An 18,880-nucleotide genomic window follows, 5' to 3' on the forward strand; every position below is an offset into this window, starting at 1 on the left:
ACCTTAAATTCTCAGTTTATGGTCAGTTTTGCCGTAGCAACAAACTGGAAATTGAACAGCTAAATGTATTGTGACGTCATTGACGTCAATTTGAGGGCTAAAGGGTACTTTTGTTTATAGTTGATAATGTGCTGATAATATTATGTTGATAAAGTCAGATGAACCAATCAATTTGCATGTAACATGTAAAATTAATGTAAAGCAACATATTCAGCTGATGCAGGCAAAATATAAATGGGTGTATACACCATCTATAAACAATCCCTTAATGAATATCATTATTATTGCAAGGTTGAAGATGGTGTCGATTATCTTCTTTTCCAACTTCTTGTTCTGGGATGCCTCACTGACAGCTATGGATATGTGTGGAAAAAATCCCCCTATGATCTTTACTTGGTGGAGTCATTACCTATCCTTTCAAAGACTACCGATAAGGTATGATAGTCTGGTAAACGCTTGACAGTCTTCTAATTCGTAGTCCAATGTTTGCTTTACTAGCTGGAGCATTATATTACACATAGAAAGACACATAAACACCTTACTTGTAATTCAGGACCAAGTGGACAAATACTTGCATCGATGTTTGGACATTCTACCCGATATTGTGTGTAGGTCACCGCTGGAGAGTTTTGGTGTCTACAAAGGCTCCAAAAAACCTGAAGGTAACCACACCTGCACATTTGTGTGATTTGTATTTGGATTGGGTAGAGAATGTACAGAACCATGCGGTGTTGTATGGCATTCATCTCAACAATGAATGTACATGCATTTCTGTGTGAAGTGCACTGTCATTCGTGAATCAAGATTCATTGAAACTGAGCACTAATTTTATTGTTGTGATGTTTGGATGTATAGAAATGGTACTGAAACTACGATTGATTGATTAATTGATTGTATCTTGTTTAACGTCTTTCTCGATAATTTTTCACTCTGATAGAGACGTCACTGGTGAAGGGCTTCAAAGTTAGACCTTTTACTCTGCGCTTACGGCAGTGAGAGTTCTTTAGCGTGCCACACCTACTGTGATACGAGAAATCTATTTTTAATGTCATATCTGAGGACCCGTAGCATTCACACCTGATGCCGAGCGTTTGGCATGTGGGGCGAACGCTCTAACCTCTACGCCACCGCGGCGGTCTGAAACTAAGAAAATTAAGACTGTGGTAAAAGAAATCCTTACTTTACCTTGCTTTGACTTGAATGACAACTAAGTGCAAATACATGGTAAATACACATAAGAAAATATACTTGCACTTCTGCAGGCTTTAGAGACAGTGATGCCTTATTTGATCAACAAGAGTTTGAGAGCATTGTGTTCCAGAGACCCTTTCAATATCTCATGCGTATGGATACGGGTCAGTCTATGACAGGCATCAACTTAAAAGAAGTTTCTGGTACTCCTCAAGGATGTCTCCAGACTTTGCTAAGGTATCGTATAAAGATAAAACATGAACATTAGCCATCTTGTGCCTCTATCCATGTACTTACATGAAACATAACTGATTTTCTGTTTTAGACATTGTGGCGTAGTTGACCCATCTTGGTCAGAATTGAGAAATTTTGTGTGGTTCCTGAATACACAACTCTTAGACTTCGAAAAATCTGATTACGTCAGCGATGCTGCAGCAGAATTCCTGCCAGGATTTGCCAAATTTGTTTTGAAGTTTTTGATACAGATGTCACGGGTTTGTATTTTACTGAGCAAATTGTTTGTGATTACGGAATTCTAAAGTTTGTTATTGGCAGAGTGTAGATAATAGTGGCGTGATTAACACCTATCAAAAAGGTGATCTTAAAATCCTAGAACACTTTTAGCTAACGTAAATCAAGTGAGGTGAAAGTGAACTATCAGACTGAAACTTTATGCGTCGTCTGCCTGCTAAACCTTTTTTCAACCTACCAAACCAATTCAGGGGTAGCAGTGATTTAAAGAATATGTATACTAGCAGGAAGTTTAATCTGACAGATAGAGTTCTAATGGTTTTATATAGTAAATTAAAAGAGAATTCAGAAAATCCTCTCCAACACAGCATCTCTATGTTTTTAGACAACATACATACATCAGTGACGCACGCGTCAGTTGTATAAAAGTGTTAAACATTCACTTGTAGGATTTTGCTTCACGATCATTGAATTTGAGCGAAGAAACACCGAACTCCGCAACTCTTACTGTGAGAGAAGAAAGGGAAGTTGTTTTTGATACAGACATCAGAAAATTTCAAATGAGGCGAACATGGGAAAATAGGTATCAGTTTACATTTTAAGGTTTACTAAAGGAAAATAAATATTTGTACGCATTACCATAAATGCATTATATAATAAACAAAAAAGTTTTTTTTTTTTGGTTTGCAGAATACTTAGATTACAATTACGTTTTAGTTGGAAAACTTCTCGCCCCACTGTTACACGCTACACGGTGTCATTGAGAATGGAAATGGGATACAGTTATTTAACGTACATTTAAGAGGATCATACATGATACACATTGCATTTGAAATATTTTATATAAAGCATGGAAATAGCAATGAACTCTTAAATGAACATAAAGTGCCCTGAGTGAAGAAATATTTAATATAAAGCATAGAAAATTTCACGTTAAATAACTAAGCAACTGTGTTCATAATACTTATTATGTTCATTATATTCATTATGTTATTCCAAACAAATGCGAACTTGAAAATGAAAGGTGAAGAAAACGAACAGTGATCAATCTCATAACTCCTATAATTCTCAATCATGATTTCGCAACGTTATCTATTCATTGAAAACAAACAAAATATTTAGATAATCAGTTAATAATAATAATAATACTGTCCTTTATTTAAACAGGATAGTACAATTAGTTTAAAACTAGTTTACATTGTGGTCCTGAAAACATATATACAGAGAGAAGTATTATACAGATACAATATAAAATAGTAAATTATTAAACCTGATTATTCAAGCTGTGAATATCTAACTAGGTAAAGACTAATGCAGTGATGAACTGGTTAATAAGTATTTTCTAGGATATGAGCTAAGTGGTTGGTTGGATGATAATATATTGTTTAACGTCCCACTCGATAACCTTTCACTCATATGGAGACGTCAACACTGCCGATGAAGGTCTACACAATTTAGGCCTATGATTGGCACTTACGGGCTTTGAGTAGAGAATGATCTTTAACATGCCACACCTGCTGTGACACGGTTTTTGCGGTCTCGTCGGAAGGACTGCCACACTTGCAATGTAGTCCCCTACTATGACAAACAAGGGATACTGAGGACCTATTCTAACCCGGGTCTCCACGGGAACAAATGTATATACAATCATTTTAATAGTTGGTTGATTTAATTCAGTACATACTTTTCCAAATGATTTGTACAAGTGTTGTTAAAGAAATGTGTGTGTAACGTTTGCTAGTACATGTATTTTTGTCATGTGTTTTACAAGCTTACTTTCCCGTGTGTGCGCGCGCGTGTGTGTGTGTGTGTCTTTTTTTTTAAAATCGTCCACATTTTCGTATTGCCTTCAAAACTGAGCAAACCTAGTTCAAAGCACCTCTGAAAAGATGGATAGGTAATGAAAATATGGAAATGGTTAAACCAGAGCACAATAATGTTATCCCGAACCAATGGACTATAGTTATAGCCAAATATTTATTGAAGAAGGCTTACACATAGTTAATACAAGTGCAAGATTAACACTTGTAAATTTTAACCAGGTTTAGTCCAAAGTTATAGAAAAGTATGCATATAAAGTACTCCTAAAAGGATTACAAAACATGAAATCTACAATATTTATTTTAAAAATACCGTATAGCGGGTTTATTCCGCGGGTCTAAAATTATTTTGCTGTTTGCTGTTTGCAGGCTGAAAGGTATGCTAATAATTTTAGCGGAATACATTTTGGCGGGCAGGGAACAGTTGTTTCTCTTTCAAATACTGAAGTCGCAATTGGGTGCATATTTGGCGAGTGAAATTTTGGTGGAAAGCTGTATAACCGTTAAAGTAAGCCAAAATTATAACCCCGCGGGAAAAAACCCGGTATACGGTATCTTTTTAGGGTATATGTTGTCAAATTAAAATGCAACACCCTTGAAAGATAGATGTACATTCAATTATTATTATATATTTAGATTTATGAATAACAAATCTTTGGGTCCGATCCACGAATAGAATTGTATGCTTTAATATACTATTCAAATATGGCAAAGAAATATGTATACAGATTGTCGAAGAATTACATGTAAATAAGCGCTTTTATTTATTATGTAACGATGAGCAAAGAATTTCCGAGAATCATGCGGACTTAAAGCAGTTAAACATACGCAATTATATAAAGCGAAATACATGTATTTCAATGAAAAACCACGATAGCAACATGGAGGCATTCTTGTACTTGTATAATTTATATATATGTTCCAAGATAGGCAGTGTGGATGTTCACACGAGTTGATAATCGACAAGAAAAGAAAGCTGCCTTAGAGTCCGTTGGGTTGTTTCCTTATTTGTTTTACGTCCCTTCGACACTATTCACTTAAACTGAGATGTGACCAGTTGTAGCAGTCGTAACTACTCGTCTATTTCCGTAACCGCAAATGAACCTCGTATGTGGGTCGACGCCATCAGAGTTGGTTGCTACGTATACGTAAACGTAACTTTGACGTCACAGTCGTATGTTCATAGGCGTAGCTTGGGTTCGAATATTACCGAGGCAGGGGTATCGACATTTTAACAACGTAAAAGGTGTTGTTGTTTTTTTTACCGAGGCAGCTGCCTCGGTTGCCTCAATGGAAGCTACGCCACTGACGTTACACTATGAAACGTTAACTTTCAAATGCATCTAAGATATTATACACATCTAAGGTATTGTACCACTATCAATTTCCACTTACATGTTATGTATTAGAGTGAATAAGACGTTAATGCTACCAAAACTGAATCTGTGGTGAAAATATAAATAACATATTATTCAGGGATTCGGTTCTGGCCTTTTAACACTCATCCACGGGCGCGCTTCCGGCAAAGAAATGCATCGATTTGATGCAATTCTTGCGCCGATCCACGTCCGAGTCTTCTTACCGGTTACGGAAAAGGACGAGCGCGTGATCCGACTGCAGTTGTAGGTGATGTACCGCAGATATATATAGAATATCACACTCTAATGTTGATCTCGGACCTGGGATTGGCCCCGAGATCACTCGAGGGGAAATCCCAGGTCCGAGATTAACATTAGAGTGTGATATTGTTTATACCATATACCTAAAACACAACAAGTTGATCAAAAAAGATAATTAAATGTTGGGGGGGGGGGGGGGGAGGGGGGGTATTGACCCAAACATAAATACATAGTATACTGTACAAATGGCAACGATATTTGACTATTTCATTCCTTCAGTGAATTTACTTTAAAGGTTACGTTTCCAGAACTGTTGGCATTGTGAAACATGCTAAAGTCTGGGTTTTGTAGCTTTATTCCATTGCTGGTCACAATAATTAGATGATTAATTATGGACATTGCATTCCCTTGGTCTAGAATCTGGACGTTTCAATTTACTGAACTGCTTGGCTGAGAAACTCGTCACATCTATCTCTGTGTTGTTCATGTACATGTATAGCTCCTAGGGGCTTGCTAATTAGTACTCAGATTGGAAATAAGTGAATTATTTTCATTTATTTATTCGGATTTACCAAACTCGCCCGTTTTCATTATTTCATATAATTTGTAAGAGTTGTGGAACTTTGTTTACGTGGCGTCATCGTATGAACTGGAATGTTCACAGATCAATCGGAACTCCTCGAATGTCTCGCGCACTCGACATAGATCTCGGATGTAATACGATGGCATCCATGAGCGAATTTGATGCATTGCTGTGACGTCACAATTGACAATGCATCAAATTCGCTCATGGTTGCCATCGTATTACATCCGAGATCTATGTCGAGTGCGCGAGACATTCGAGGAGTTCCGATTGGTTCACAGATATGATGCTGCCATTTCTTTGCTTAGGGAATGTACTTTATACTGTTCAAAAGTAAGTTTTTTTTTACCGTTTCCCATCTGTTTAGCATCTATAAGTCGTTGAATACGTCGGAAGATATTGGTTCTGCTTTTCTCGTTTTATTGCCAAGTCCTCGGGATTTTGGATTTCAGAAATCGTTTTAGGCTAAAGCAGTTTTCCACATCAAAATTGCCGTAAATTAACATTTTGATCTCCATTAGGACCGGGAATTTCTGAAAATGCTTCAGTATCACACTCCATAATTATCCTACTGTTTTCTATCGCCTAGAACGTTGATTGTTTTTTTTAAAAATGAACTTAAACGTGTTATTGTTCTAAATAAACAATTGTTACTTGGGTTACCCCCCTTTGTTTAGATACTCGCTACAATTTAGCGCTGTTTTTGAAAACATTTTTATTTAATTTTTCTGCTTAAATTAAATTTTGTCGTGGAAGAAAGTATTATATTTGAAAAAAAAATGAGTCTAATATCATTTTTTCATGTAGTTATGTTAGATTTCAAAAGATTAAAGAAGAAATAGCCATTTTAAATTTGAGGGCGAGACAGCCCCTTGACAACGGGTCGAGACAGAGATATCTCGTCTTTTAGGGCGAGACAGCCGTACCTCCTTGCAGCTGTCTCACGCTAGCCAAGATAGGTGTATCAGGGCTGATACACTACTAGGTATATGATATAGACCTATGCTTACCGCTTACGACCTTATCTGTAAGGGTTCTTTAACGTGTCAACGCCTGCCGCGACACGGGACCTCTGTTTTTAAGGTCATGTCGGAAAGACCCGTGATTGCTGAGCTTTTAGGAGCAATCGCTATTTATGTTTACATCTTAGGTTTGATGCGGTCATGGCACGAGCTGGGTTCGAACTCACGACTTCCCAGTTGTGAAGCGAAATTGCCTTAGGGCACTTCCATTGTTCTTTGAAACCAGAAAGAAATGAAAGAAAAGTAGTTTGAAGCAAAGTGAAAGAAATGCGTTTTACAGGAATGATTCAAGTGTTAAAAATATGAAATTGTAATTATTTAACCGTCAACTGACTTCATGTGTTATTTCACTGTAATCAGCCTTTAAGCAACCATTACTGTTGTGACGGGGATGGAATATGTTAGTAGATCACCGTCATGATAAATAGCTTTTGCAACTCATAATGTAATAAATTTTGATTTTACAATATAAAGGTTGAAGAAGTATCTATAAATGTAACTGTGATTGGATTTTCCCCTTCAACTCTTGTTAATTGATTGATTGTATCTTATTTAACGCCTCTCTCGATAATTTTTCACTCATATGGAGACGTCACCAAGACTGGTGAAGGGCTTCAAATTTTTGGCCTTTCCTCGGCGCTTACGGCCATTGAACAGTGAGGGTTCTTTAGCGTGCCACAGCTACTGTGACACGGGTCATCCGTTTTAAAGGTCATCTCTGAGGACCCGCGGCATTCACACCTGATGCCGAGCATTTTGCGATGGAACTGTCACTACTTGTTTTAACGACTTAGGTCTGTAGCGGCCGGGATTTGAACCCCGACCTTCCGCATGCGGGGCGAACGCTCTAACCTCTAGGCCCCCGCAGCGGTCAACTCTTGTTAATCATACTCTTGACAACTCGAGGAGAGGGGTTATATGCGTATGCACAAAACGCAGTAACAAGTACTCGCATTGTATCTCAAATTAACTTTTTATTGATTATATTCAGTCTGACCATCATGTCTTCTTCCTTGTTGTCAAATGAAGTATTTTGATCTGGATAGTTTTTGTTTTGAATTGTATCATTATCTTATAACAGTCAAGATAAACAGTAAAGAGATGTTCATTTTAAAAGAAGAAAAGTATATCATTATGTAAAGAAAGGAGTTTGTTAACCATCTTCCTTTTTAAAATGACGACTCATATGGTTTTATATGTGGGTCTTAAAAGAGCATAGTATGTTTTAAGTCAACTAAGTAAATTCAGGTGACCTATTGCAATTAGCCGTCGTGCGGTGTGCGTTAACAATTGATAATTTTTAACTTCTTCATAACCACCATTACATTCTTTTCAAATTTGGTACGAAGCATCTCTGGGACAAGGGGGACATGAATTGTATATTTCAGGACTTCAGCACCACTGGGGCCTGAGGGGTGGGTAAAAACTGCTAAAAATTGACCAATCTTTTAAAATCTTCTTCTCTTCAACCGCAAGAAAACCGTAAGAAACCGTAAGAAAAATTAATGCATAGTGATGTAGAGCAGGATGCCCTGTACCAAAATTGTCAATTTCATGATCCCCGGGTTGTGACCTTGGGGCGGGGTCAAACTTGGTACATAGTATTTTTATGTAAAGCATTTAAATAACATATTCAGTGCTATTGATACTAAATCAAAACTAAATAGATATTTCAAAAGAGCTAATAGTCCTTTACCAAAATTGAAAATTTAACGATCCCATGGGTAGGGGTTTTGGTATCAAGGTGGGGTCAAAATGGTCATTGACGAAATGTATGAACAATAGAAGCTTCTTGATATCAACCATTCCAATTCTTTTCAAATTTTAGTTAGAATAGGTCCTCAGTACCCCTTGCTTGTCGTAAGAAGCGGCTAAATGGGATGGTCCTTCGGATGAGACCGCCAAAAGCGAGGCCCCGTGTCACAGCAAGTGTGACACGATAAAGACCCCTCCCTGCTTAATGGCCATACGCGCCGATCATAGGCCTAAATTTTGCAACCCTTCACCAGCATTGATGACGTCTCCATATGAGTGAAATATTCTTTAGAGGGACGTTAAACAATAGACAATCAATCAATCAATATATACATATAAATGATTGGAGTAACATATTTACAATTTTATCAATCATTTATGTACAAATATCGGCTTTTGACTTGACAGACGTGGCTCTGTTTGGTTCCCGGTTTTTGCGGCTAAATTGGCTCTCTTGAGTCCCAGTTCTTACAGCTCGAATTTTGGTTATTACAATTAATGAAAACAGAAAAGACTTGTTAAGTCACGTCTGATTTTGATCAAAAGAAATAAACAATATGAATAATTATGACCTTTTGTCTACTGCCGATCTAATCTCTCTGAATTCAAGTGCAAACATGATTCTGAAACAACCGCTTCGCTTCTTTATATAGCCTTTAGCAAGACTAACGCCACCTTTCTGTCACACTCTAAAATCAAATCCTACACGATCGGAATATCGTTCTCCGGATCGCCTCATTGTGATAAGGTCCTTGACAAGTATTAGGTTTGTTACTGACCGTCTACAGAAAAATACCAGGTTCATAAAGCCCATAAACAGCGGGTTGAATAACTGCTAATAGTATGCTAACACTTTTAGATAGGGAAATCAGCCTTAATTAAAGCAATACACCAGATTTAGCATTTCTGAAGGATAAAGTTAATATCAAAGGTCGTTCTTGCAAGATCGTTAACGAGTCTCTGGGAATTTTCAATATGAGTGAACAATTCTATCCTTAGGATTTATTCGTATTGGCTATTGATGTATGAAAGGTGAAGATAACAAACAGTGATCAATCTCATAACTCCAATAAGCAATATAAAATAGAGAGGTGGGTAAATACGGACCCCCGGGCACACCAGAGACGGGATCAAGTGCCTAGGAGGAATAATCATCCCCTGTCGACCGGTCACACCCGCCGTGAGCCCTATATCCTGATTAGGTAAACGGGGTTAACCACTGATATGGTTCAACTATAGAATCATTCATAGAATATTGGGTACTAACAAACTCCTACATATGTCAAAAATTAAAAACTATCCACTTTGTTCAATATGTGCACCAGAACCAGAAACAATTTAGCATATCTTTTTCATTGTCCTTCTCTCTCTACACTATGGACAATATTATCGGATTGGATTTTTCAAAAATCTGGTAAAGGAATGGGATTTAATGTACAAACTGTTATTTTTGGTTTTCCAGAAAAAGAACACATGATTTTAAACTTTATAATCCTCTTAGAAAAGAGATACATATTCCAATATTCAACAAAGAATGTCAATATTGTTTTTGATGATGTTTTGAAATGTTTATATAATTACTACATTTTGGAGGAAAAATTTACAGATCAAATATTTTACAAAAAGAAATGGTCTAAATGGAAATGTCTTTTCAATTAATGAGAACATTTCTTTTCTTTTTTTAACAATAAGTACAAGAATGTACATGTAATTGTCTGTATCGCTTTCTTTAATCTGTATGAGAGTGTGAGTAAAAGATGTATATGTATTTGTTGAACATGATGAAAACAATTGAAAAAACCCACAAAAAACAAACAAACGGGGTTATCCGTAGTCAAAGTCAGTGTGCCAAGAACGGCCTAACAATAGGTATGAAACATGCACGTCAGACAGCATTTGAACCAATGATAGGCTGTATTGGCAAACTAGATCTTTATAACGACCATAGAATTTGCGAAATGCTGACTTTCATCGAGACTGTTAAAACCCCTGCACCATCAACTTGTTTGTCAGTAGCCTGCTTCGATTTAGAACCTGATCATGAGCAGAACAAGCTCTTGCGTATCGCATAAGTTGAGAGATATAAACACCATATACCGGTGATAATGGAATATTGCTACATAAATATGGGAAGTTGACGATGGAGAAACTGAAATGATTCCGTTTGTCATAAAGTTGAGTTGTTAGTTTGCCGTTAATATCTACTTTCAATAAAATATCTAAGTATGAAGCAGATGTGGACGACTCTGTGATGTCTTTCATTTCGAGTTCACTGGGATATATCGAATCGCATTATATGACGTATCACATTGCATGTGTGTTATTTATTCGTTATCAATGTGTTTTAAAATGTATTTGTATTTGCGATACAGATAGACAGACAAATAAACATACAGACAGACAGACAGACAAGCAGATAGACAAATATATAGATGGATAGATAGATAAATGATACATAGATAGAACTCCTTTTTCTCGATGAAAAATAAATCTATTTTCTTTCTAAATGTTTTGAGGATTTTTTTCAGTCCACACCCGTATTTGTTTTTCAACCCCGATCACAACACCATGACCTTTGTGGGGTTTACAATTGACCGATGGACCGGTAATTTGATGGATTACAAAACCAAAAAAGTTATAGAGAAAGCAATTCTGCCAAAGGATTTGGGAACAGCTCTGTATCAAAACAATGTGAACATGAATGAAGATTTTGACAGATTGGAAAGGTTGTTTTGCTTGGCATTTATCATAGAATACATTTTACCTAACTGTATGATAATGCTACATGAAATTGGCAACTTCTACTTCAATCCACAGAGTGCCTTCTTCTTTGAAGTCAAAGTAGTTTTATTGTTGTTTTATTAAAGAAATACGCAAAATTTGGTATTAGATAAAAAAAAAACTTAATTGATTTTTGTTAGACGAGACAAACTACATAAGCTGTGTTCCGTGATGGGTTTGAAGAAAGTGCATGACCCCGACAGTACTTACGAACTGACCATGGACAATGTGAAGAAGATATTAGCCATTTACATGAGATTTAGGTAGGCGGCTACAATCGTTGATTTTCATATTCGTTTCTCAATTTCCAAATTTTCAAATATCATGATAGTTTGGTAGTATTCCTTTCATAATGATATATTCTAATTCTACATCATGTGATATTACACGGTTATTAAACTCATATTTATGTTTTGTTCTTTTCCTTATATACAATGACTTGTAGGTGTGACATACCTGTGATTATCATGGGGGAGACAGGTTGTGGAAAAACGAGACTGATTCAGTTCATGTGCCAACTTCAGTGTCCCGACGTCACAAACATAAAGAACATGCTTGTGATGAAGGTATACATAGTAATTTCATTATTTCGCGTATTTCAAGAAATAGTATTTCAAATACACTCCACTTCCTACTAAACCAAACTTTTTTTATGCATTATGCATGAATATTGATCACAGGTACATGTATGCATATTTCAGGCATGACTACATTACATATATACATACATATAGCGGTAACTTATTGGTTTTAGTGTTAGCTTAGTGACTGGTAGGTCGTGAGTTCAAGTCCTTCTTGTGTCATTTGTCAAACCTAAGACGTCATAATAGGTATAGCGAAACTCTAGGTATTTAAACATGACCCTGATAACTATGGTTCCGTGTCGCGGCAAGTGTATGCCATAGGCGCCTGGGTCAAGGATATTGCACTGTAACATATATGTAAACAATGGAGGAAATTCGAACCATGAATAAATATTTCAATTCAATCTATGGTGCCTCTTTAAAAAATTTTGTTTCAGGAAGCATAACTACATTTATCATTACCACAGAACAATAATTTATCCACGTTTTAAAAATTGTCTTATCCCACTGATGCATAATATTTAACCTTAAATATGTTATGAGATTGATCACTGTTCGTTATCTTCGCCTCTCATGAAGTAAAGCTTCCTGAAACATAAAAAAAATGTTGAAAGAGACACCATAGATTGAAGAGAAATATCTAATCGTGGTTCGAATTTCCTTCATTGTTTACATGTAGGTTACAGTGCAATATAATCTTTGACCCAGGCGCTTATGGTGTAGGCACGTTAAATAACCATCATCACCATGGCCTTGATAGTTAAACAAAATCGACATTTAATACTTAAATGACATGAAATGTGTCCATACAGGTGCATGGTGGTACAAAGAGGGCAGACATCATCAACAAAGTTAGAGAAGCTGAAAGAGAAGCCAAAAGAAATTCGCAAATAGAGGATGCTAAAAACATGTATACTGTGTTATTCTTTGATGAGGCAAACACAACTGAAGCAATCGGCGTGATCAAAGAGATTATGTGTGACAAAACTATCTGTGGAGAGCCTCTTGACCTTTGTCAGTCTTTGAAAATTGTTGCCGCTTGCAATCCGTACAGAAAGTATGTTGTAACAGAATCAAATGATTTAAAATTATTGCAAAATTGAACTGATGGTAGTCAGTTGAAGCTACAAATATGTAGTAAGAATTTGAAAAATCGAAATAATTGAATTCCAATCGTACTCTTCCGTTTTTCTCCCAGGCATTCCAAAAAGATGATAGAGAGACTTGAACAAGCTGGACTTGGTTATCACGTGGACGCTGATGGCACGACAGATAGAATGGGTAAATATTTACTGTATATTTGTATAATGTATTTACTATATATTCATATTTCGAGACTAATAGTAATATGATGTAATTGGAATTAAAGGGAGAATACCGATGCGAAGATTGGTGTATCGAGTTCAGCCTTTACCACAAAGTTTGCTGCCTTTGGTTTGGGATTTTGGGCAACTTGACACAAGTGTAGAAGAAACATACATAAGACAAATGGTCCTGAGATATGTGAGTTCTTACAAAAAGAAATATATACGAGGGGTGTTCTATATGTATTGTACGATATGTCAAAAGCAATCGACTCAAATAGTGAAATGAACATTACATCCCTTCAAAGTATTCTCTACGGTTTGAAATACGTAATTTCAATCTCTGAATCCATTTCTGAAATGCGTCACGGTGCGCTGATTTAGATAGACCTCTGAGGCATTGACTGATGGCTGAGCCAAGGGCTTGTCGGGACTTGTAACGACGACGGAATAAGAACTTTTAAAGTTTTGGAAAAAGGAAAGAGTCGTATAGGGCTAGATCTGAAGAGTATTGTGGGTGTGGCAAGACGGTAACCTTCTCCGAATAAAATTGTTTCACAAGCTCAGATGTATGTGATGGAGCCTTATCATGAAGAAGACAAACATGCCTAAATCCTGACACAGGGCATCGTTTATGATAATATTTCTTGAGCTTTTTAGCATACCGTCTCGGTAATACCGACCTGTAACTCTTTTGCCCTTCGTTATCGGAATTTGTACGGCTTATACCATCACATGAGAAAAATATGCAATAAAGAACCTTCTTTGTGCTAATGGTTCTTTTGGCAACTACGGGTCTTCTACCATGTTTAGTTAGCCATATTTTGTTTCCAATTTTTCTTACTGGTTCGAAATAGCGAACCCATGTTTCGTCACCAGTAGCAATGTTTGCAAATTGTCTTTGATTGAATTTGGGAAACAAAATGAGCAATTGCTTAACGGTTTGTACTCGTTTCCGCTTTTGGTCATCAGTCAATATATGCGGTATCCATCTGGCAGAATCTTTCCTACTTTAAAAATACGCTTCAAAATGAACCGTGTATCTGCCATCACTTTCAATTATGTCCCTGACCTTTGAGACATTTGCCTTGCCTGCTACATTCACAGGTCGGCCAGATTTTGCTGCATCTTTGACGGACTCTGTGCCACTCAGAACTTTCTTTCTCCACCTACGAACTGTCTCATAAGATACCTTATCAGACCCTAAACTTCCCCCACTTCAGTAAAAATCTGCATTACCGAATGACCGAGATTTATGCGAACCTTTATATAAGCTCTAATTTCTTCAATATTCTCAACCCGTTTCCCAACCATTTTTACAACAGTGGTCAACGACTGACTCTATTGAAATGACTATAATTTTGAAACTATGTGGAGTGAAGGCTCGTGTTTATACCGTTGAAAAGGTATTGAATAGAGCTATTGAAAAGTATCATCATCCACGAAATAGTGCAAAGCGTTATGGCGCTGTGGTACATTACACATTACATATCGAACAGCCCTCGTATATAATTGATAAATATTGAAACTCGGAATTCGGGGATTACCATAAATGAGGAGTTCTCTTATGTCTGGCTCAAAACTCTGGATAATCTATCCTCAGCACTGGGGAGGATTTGGGGCCACCTCAGTGGTAACTGAGGGACCGGCTTAATCCTTGTATCAAGGACAAGTTTTTGGGTTTACCCCTGGGGGTCTTAACCAAGGTGTTCACCAGGGGAGACAGGATAGAGTTAGGGCTCGGGTCAGAAACTGAAATTCCTCATTGTATGTGGCGTTCACTCTTGAAAGGGGGTACCAAGAGGTCTGTTCCCATCACAGTTACCTGTGGGGGCGCTTTGCGCCAGTGTCAAAGGGAAGTAATCCCTGGGTGCTTAGTGATTCCCCGGGTTGGCCGCAGGGGTAGATTTTAATTTTAAATAGATTGTGCCAAACACTCGCCACCAAATGTTGCAGTTTGTCAATAGATTTCTCAAATTTTACTGTTTCTCATCCTTTCTGCATCATGGATTAAAAAGTAAATCATGGTAGTGTCACATGTACACCCAGAGCTGTTTAGGGTTATATACCAAATGACATATTTCTATGACTTGGTGACTTCATTCAACACGTCTCCATAAGAGTGAAAGATTCTCGAGAGGAACCTTAATACAAAGTTGTTAAAAATAAAGAAAATAGACAATGATTTATGTTCGTTTTGTGCAAAGGAAAAGGAATCAATAGAGCATGTTTTATATGACTGTGAAAATGTTTTATTTTTCAAGAATGTGCAGTCATGGTTTAGGGATTTTTTTTCAGTAAATATTGTTGTTGATAAAAAAAACCTTTTTGCTGGGTAGCTCAGAAAATGAAATGATCAATTTGATTAATTATTATTTAAAGTACTTTATGTATTGTTGCAAATGTAGAGGCAATCCGCCTTTGTTAAATAACTTTGTTACCACTTGGACAAATGTGTATAAAGTAGAAAGGCAGTTAGCATGCAAAAATGATTATGTAGATGTTTTTGAGAAAAAAATGGAATACATTTCATAAATTAAAAGATTTATAGATTTTTGATCATCCAGAATATATAATATGTAACTGTATACATTAATTAGCCTATGTATATCATCGGAAGTTATTATCAATGTCATAACAGTACATTTGTTATACATTTAAAACATTTAGTTTGTGACAACCTATTAGATTAATATTATTTTGTATAGTGTACATACATGTATGATAAGCCAGAGTAATTTCATTCCTTTCTAATCCTCTTCCTTTTCTTCTATCTTTGAATGCATGCCTATTAGAGTGGGTATGTGAGTAAATGGTAGATAAAATACCTGTACCCCCTAGTCAGGTGGGTTTGTAAGGGCATGATGTTAAAACCCTGACTGTCACTATACGTGAATAAATGTTGTGTGAACCTGAAGAAAAAGAAAAAGATGTGGGATGCATCAAAGTCCCATAATCTATGATTAAAACAGGCATTGGTACGAGGAAAACACACAGGAAACGAATGTAAGGAAACCACACTGAACTCAACCCGTGGGGATCCGGGTTAGAATACATTGTAGGTCCTCAGTACCCCTTGCTTGTCGTAGAATGCGACTAAATGGGGCGATCCTTCGGATGAGACCGCAAAAACTGAGGTCCCATGTCACAGCAGGTGTGGCACGATAAAGATCCCTACCTGCTCAAAGGCCGTAAGCGCCGAGCATAGGCCGAGATTTTGCAGCCCTTCACCGGCAGTGGTGACGTCTCCATATGAGTGAAATATTCTCGAGAGGGACGTTAAACAATATTCAATCAATCAATCACACTGAACTCGGGAATCTACTCGAAAACCCCATCTGAAAATTTGACCGATGTATCTTGACAATGTATATACAGTATACTACTCTGTGAAAATTGTTTTTCATCCAACAGCACAGTTTTTTTTTAGTAATTACGTCCTCAACATACCATTGTTTTAACGGTAGCGACACTGTTTTCCAGTGAATTATATAGAAAGTAATAGTGATTGCCTTTATTCATTGCATAATTCAACTTAAAATAGACAGAATTTGGTGCTGTTCATCTTGATATTATTGATATTAAAGCGACACAAAAATAATTTGAAAAATATTTATGAAAAAAAAATTATGGGGTATTTGTGTTCGTTTTTTAAAGAAAAAGATGTCAAAGTTAGATAAAAACCATCAAATCAACAGTTTTTAACAAATAACGTTACAAATATTCGCGACGTCATTCAACAACGTTATTCATTTACATTTCATGCATCACTTCAAAAAGAACTCAAAACAACGTTATTGACTCCTGGCTTTGAAGGGGAAATCAAATATGTATGGACAAAATAATCAATTATTTATAAAATGTATATCGCAAAATTTCTTAATATATATATAAATGTGTACATATATTGCGCTATATATCTAAATTGTGTTGCACGGCTAATAATTGAAATTCTTTTCTTCTTTTGCGATCGCATGATCGCAGTAACAATGAATAAACTAATATAATAGCCTACATGTAATAGTATAATTTTATTTTTAAATCTCATTAAGGTTAAATTTTTAATTTCATATACATGTAGTTTGATCATGTCTTAATATTCTAACCAGAAATACAACTAAAGTTGTTTCTATTTTACAATATATTTATCTAAAAAAAAACCTCAGAAACACATAGAAATGCTCACTTTCCCAAGCCAAATAAACCCTCGAAAACATGAACGTGGATTAAAACTATAGTTATTTTTAACTTGTATTGCAGATGCACTTGAAACGTCAGATACTATTTCTAATTTTCTACCAACTTCACATTCATTTAGAGTCTTGAGCCCGTTGCAGTGTTTGAAATAACCGTGCGCCCCATCGCCCGAGACGCATGCATTTTACCACGGGCGAATACATTTCTTGGTATAGTCGCCCGATCGGACGTGATAAAATTTTCGCTAAATAAAATTTAAATGAATCAACTTCATTATTGTACCTGTAACTAAATGGACACACCTCGTCAATTTAGTACATTTTATTGCATATTCTACCGTATATAAAATTTTAATACAATATGAGGTACTAGAAACGAATTAGGTCCATCGTACTTCATTAGAAGATAGATACATGTAGTGACACATGTAAAAGTAATTTTAAAATATGCAGGGCAAGTAGGTCTTTGGCAGGGCTAACAATTTTTACAAGTAGTCAGCCCTGCATGTCTAGCTAATTTTACAGCGAGTTTCAAACACTCCTTGACGTGGGCAGTTGTAATAGGTTCAACTTTGCTAGAATACATGTATTGTTAGTTTGCTGTTCGCCAATACCGGCATTCATCTGTAAATATGATCAGATCTCTCTCTCTCTCTCTCTCTCTCTCTCTCTCTCAAGTATAGACAACTCCTGCTCAATTTTCCAGGGGTTCTGGAAATGTTTTCAGATACATTTGCAGCAGGACACATTGAAACAGTTCTTTATAGGATATCCCTGCCCAACGCTTTTAATTATTCATTGTTGTCCGATCTTCACGTATGATGGGGTAGGAATAATATTATGAACTCGCCATTTTCAAATGTCCGCCATAAACGCGTCAAATCTCTGAATAAAACTTTCATGAACTGGGAAGCTCTCGTCCGAATTTTCTCGAGTTCTAAAGACGCATTCCCAACATTGCCAGCTATCTCACCTCCCCAAGTTGTCCGCTGCTAAACTTTATACAGTAACAGGATAAAACATATTACTAGCCAAACGAAAGGAAGGCAACAAAATCAAACGAAGCATGTTCTACTTCGATAATAACTGTTGGTAATATTTATGTGATATCGGTAAAGTATTATGTTCTTTATATTCAGTCAATTTATTCAGACAACTGTTACGTCACAATTGAATGTGCACGTAAAAAGATGTTGAGTCGTAGGATTTGCGTACCCGAAAACGATGATGTAAGCAAACCCGCGACCTACGTTAAATAACTATATGTTTCACTTCTAGACCACACTGTAAGAAAGGCTTAAAATGCAATGTCCAAATTGATTGAGCATGACACCCATCCCCACAACACGGAGTCCAGCACTTGACATACACAGCGAACCCCGGTTAACTACCATATGTGGATGAAACATGACGGGTTTACAAAGATTGTAACAGAACTGGGTTAAAAATAACTGAGACGAATAATGCAAAACTTAGTGACACTGATTTGTGCAAAACATTTGGATTCAGAAATAACTACCGATAAATATATATACAGTGCATGCATGTGAGAGT

The 18,880-nt window shown here is 36.5% G+C and overlaps 1 protein-coding gene across 1 annotated transcript in view; it reads left to right on the top strand.

Annotated features, from left to right (window-relative positions):
* Nucleotides 1-18,880, top strand: part of LOC125677586 (E3 ubiquitin-protein ligase rnf213-alpha-like) — a 148,342-nt gene that overhangs the window by 69,259 nt on the left and 60,203 nt on the right. Inside the window, exons 31-41 of the mRNA XM_056158152.1 lie at nucleotides 292-435; nucleotides 554-662; nucleotides 1,263-1,428; nucleotides 1,517-1,685; nucleotides 2,112-2,245; nucleotides 10,990-11,187; nucleotides 11,383-11,505; nucleotides 11,688-11,808; nucleotides 12,639-12,883; nucleotides 13,025-13,107; nucleotides 13,196-13,329. Coding sequence (XP_056014127.1) covers nucleotides 292-435; nucleotides 554-662; nucleotides 1,263-1,428; nucleotides 1,517-1,685; nucleotides 2,112-2,245; nucleotides 10,990-11,187; nucleotides 11,383-11,505; nucleotides 11,688-11,808; nucleotides 12,639-12,883; nucleotides 13,025-13,107; nucleotides 13,196-13,329 — 1,626 coding nt within the window. The remainder of the gene's footprint in view (nucleotides 1-291; nucleotides 436-553; nucleotides 663-1,262; nucleotides 1,429-1,516; nucleotides 1,686-2,111; nucleotides 2,246-10,989; nucleotides 11,188-11,382; nucleotides 11,506-11,687; nucleotides 11,809-12,638; nucleotides 12,884-13,024; nucleotides 13,108-13,195; nucleotides 13,330-18,880) is intronic.

This window comes from Ostrea edulis, chromosome 3 (assembly GCF_947568905.1).
Source record: "Ostrea edulis chromosome 3, xbOstEdul1.1, whole genome shotgun sequence".
Taxonomy (NCBI): domain Eukaryota; kingdom Metazoa; phylum Mollusca; class Bivalvia; order Ostreida; family Ostreidae; genus Ostrea; species Ostrea edulis.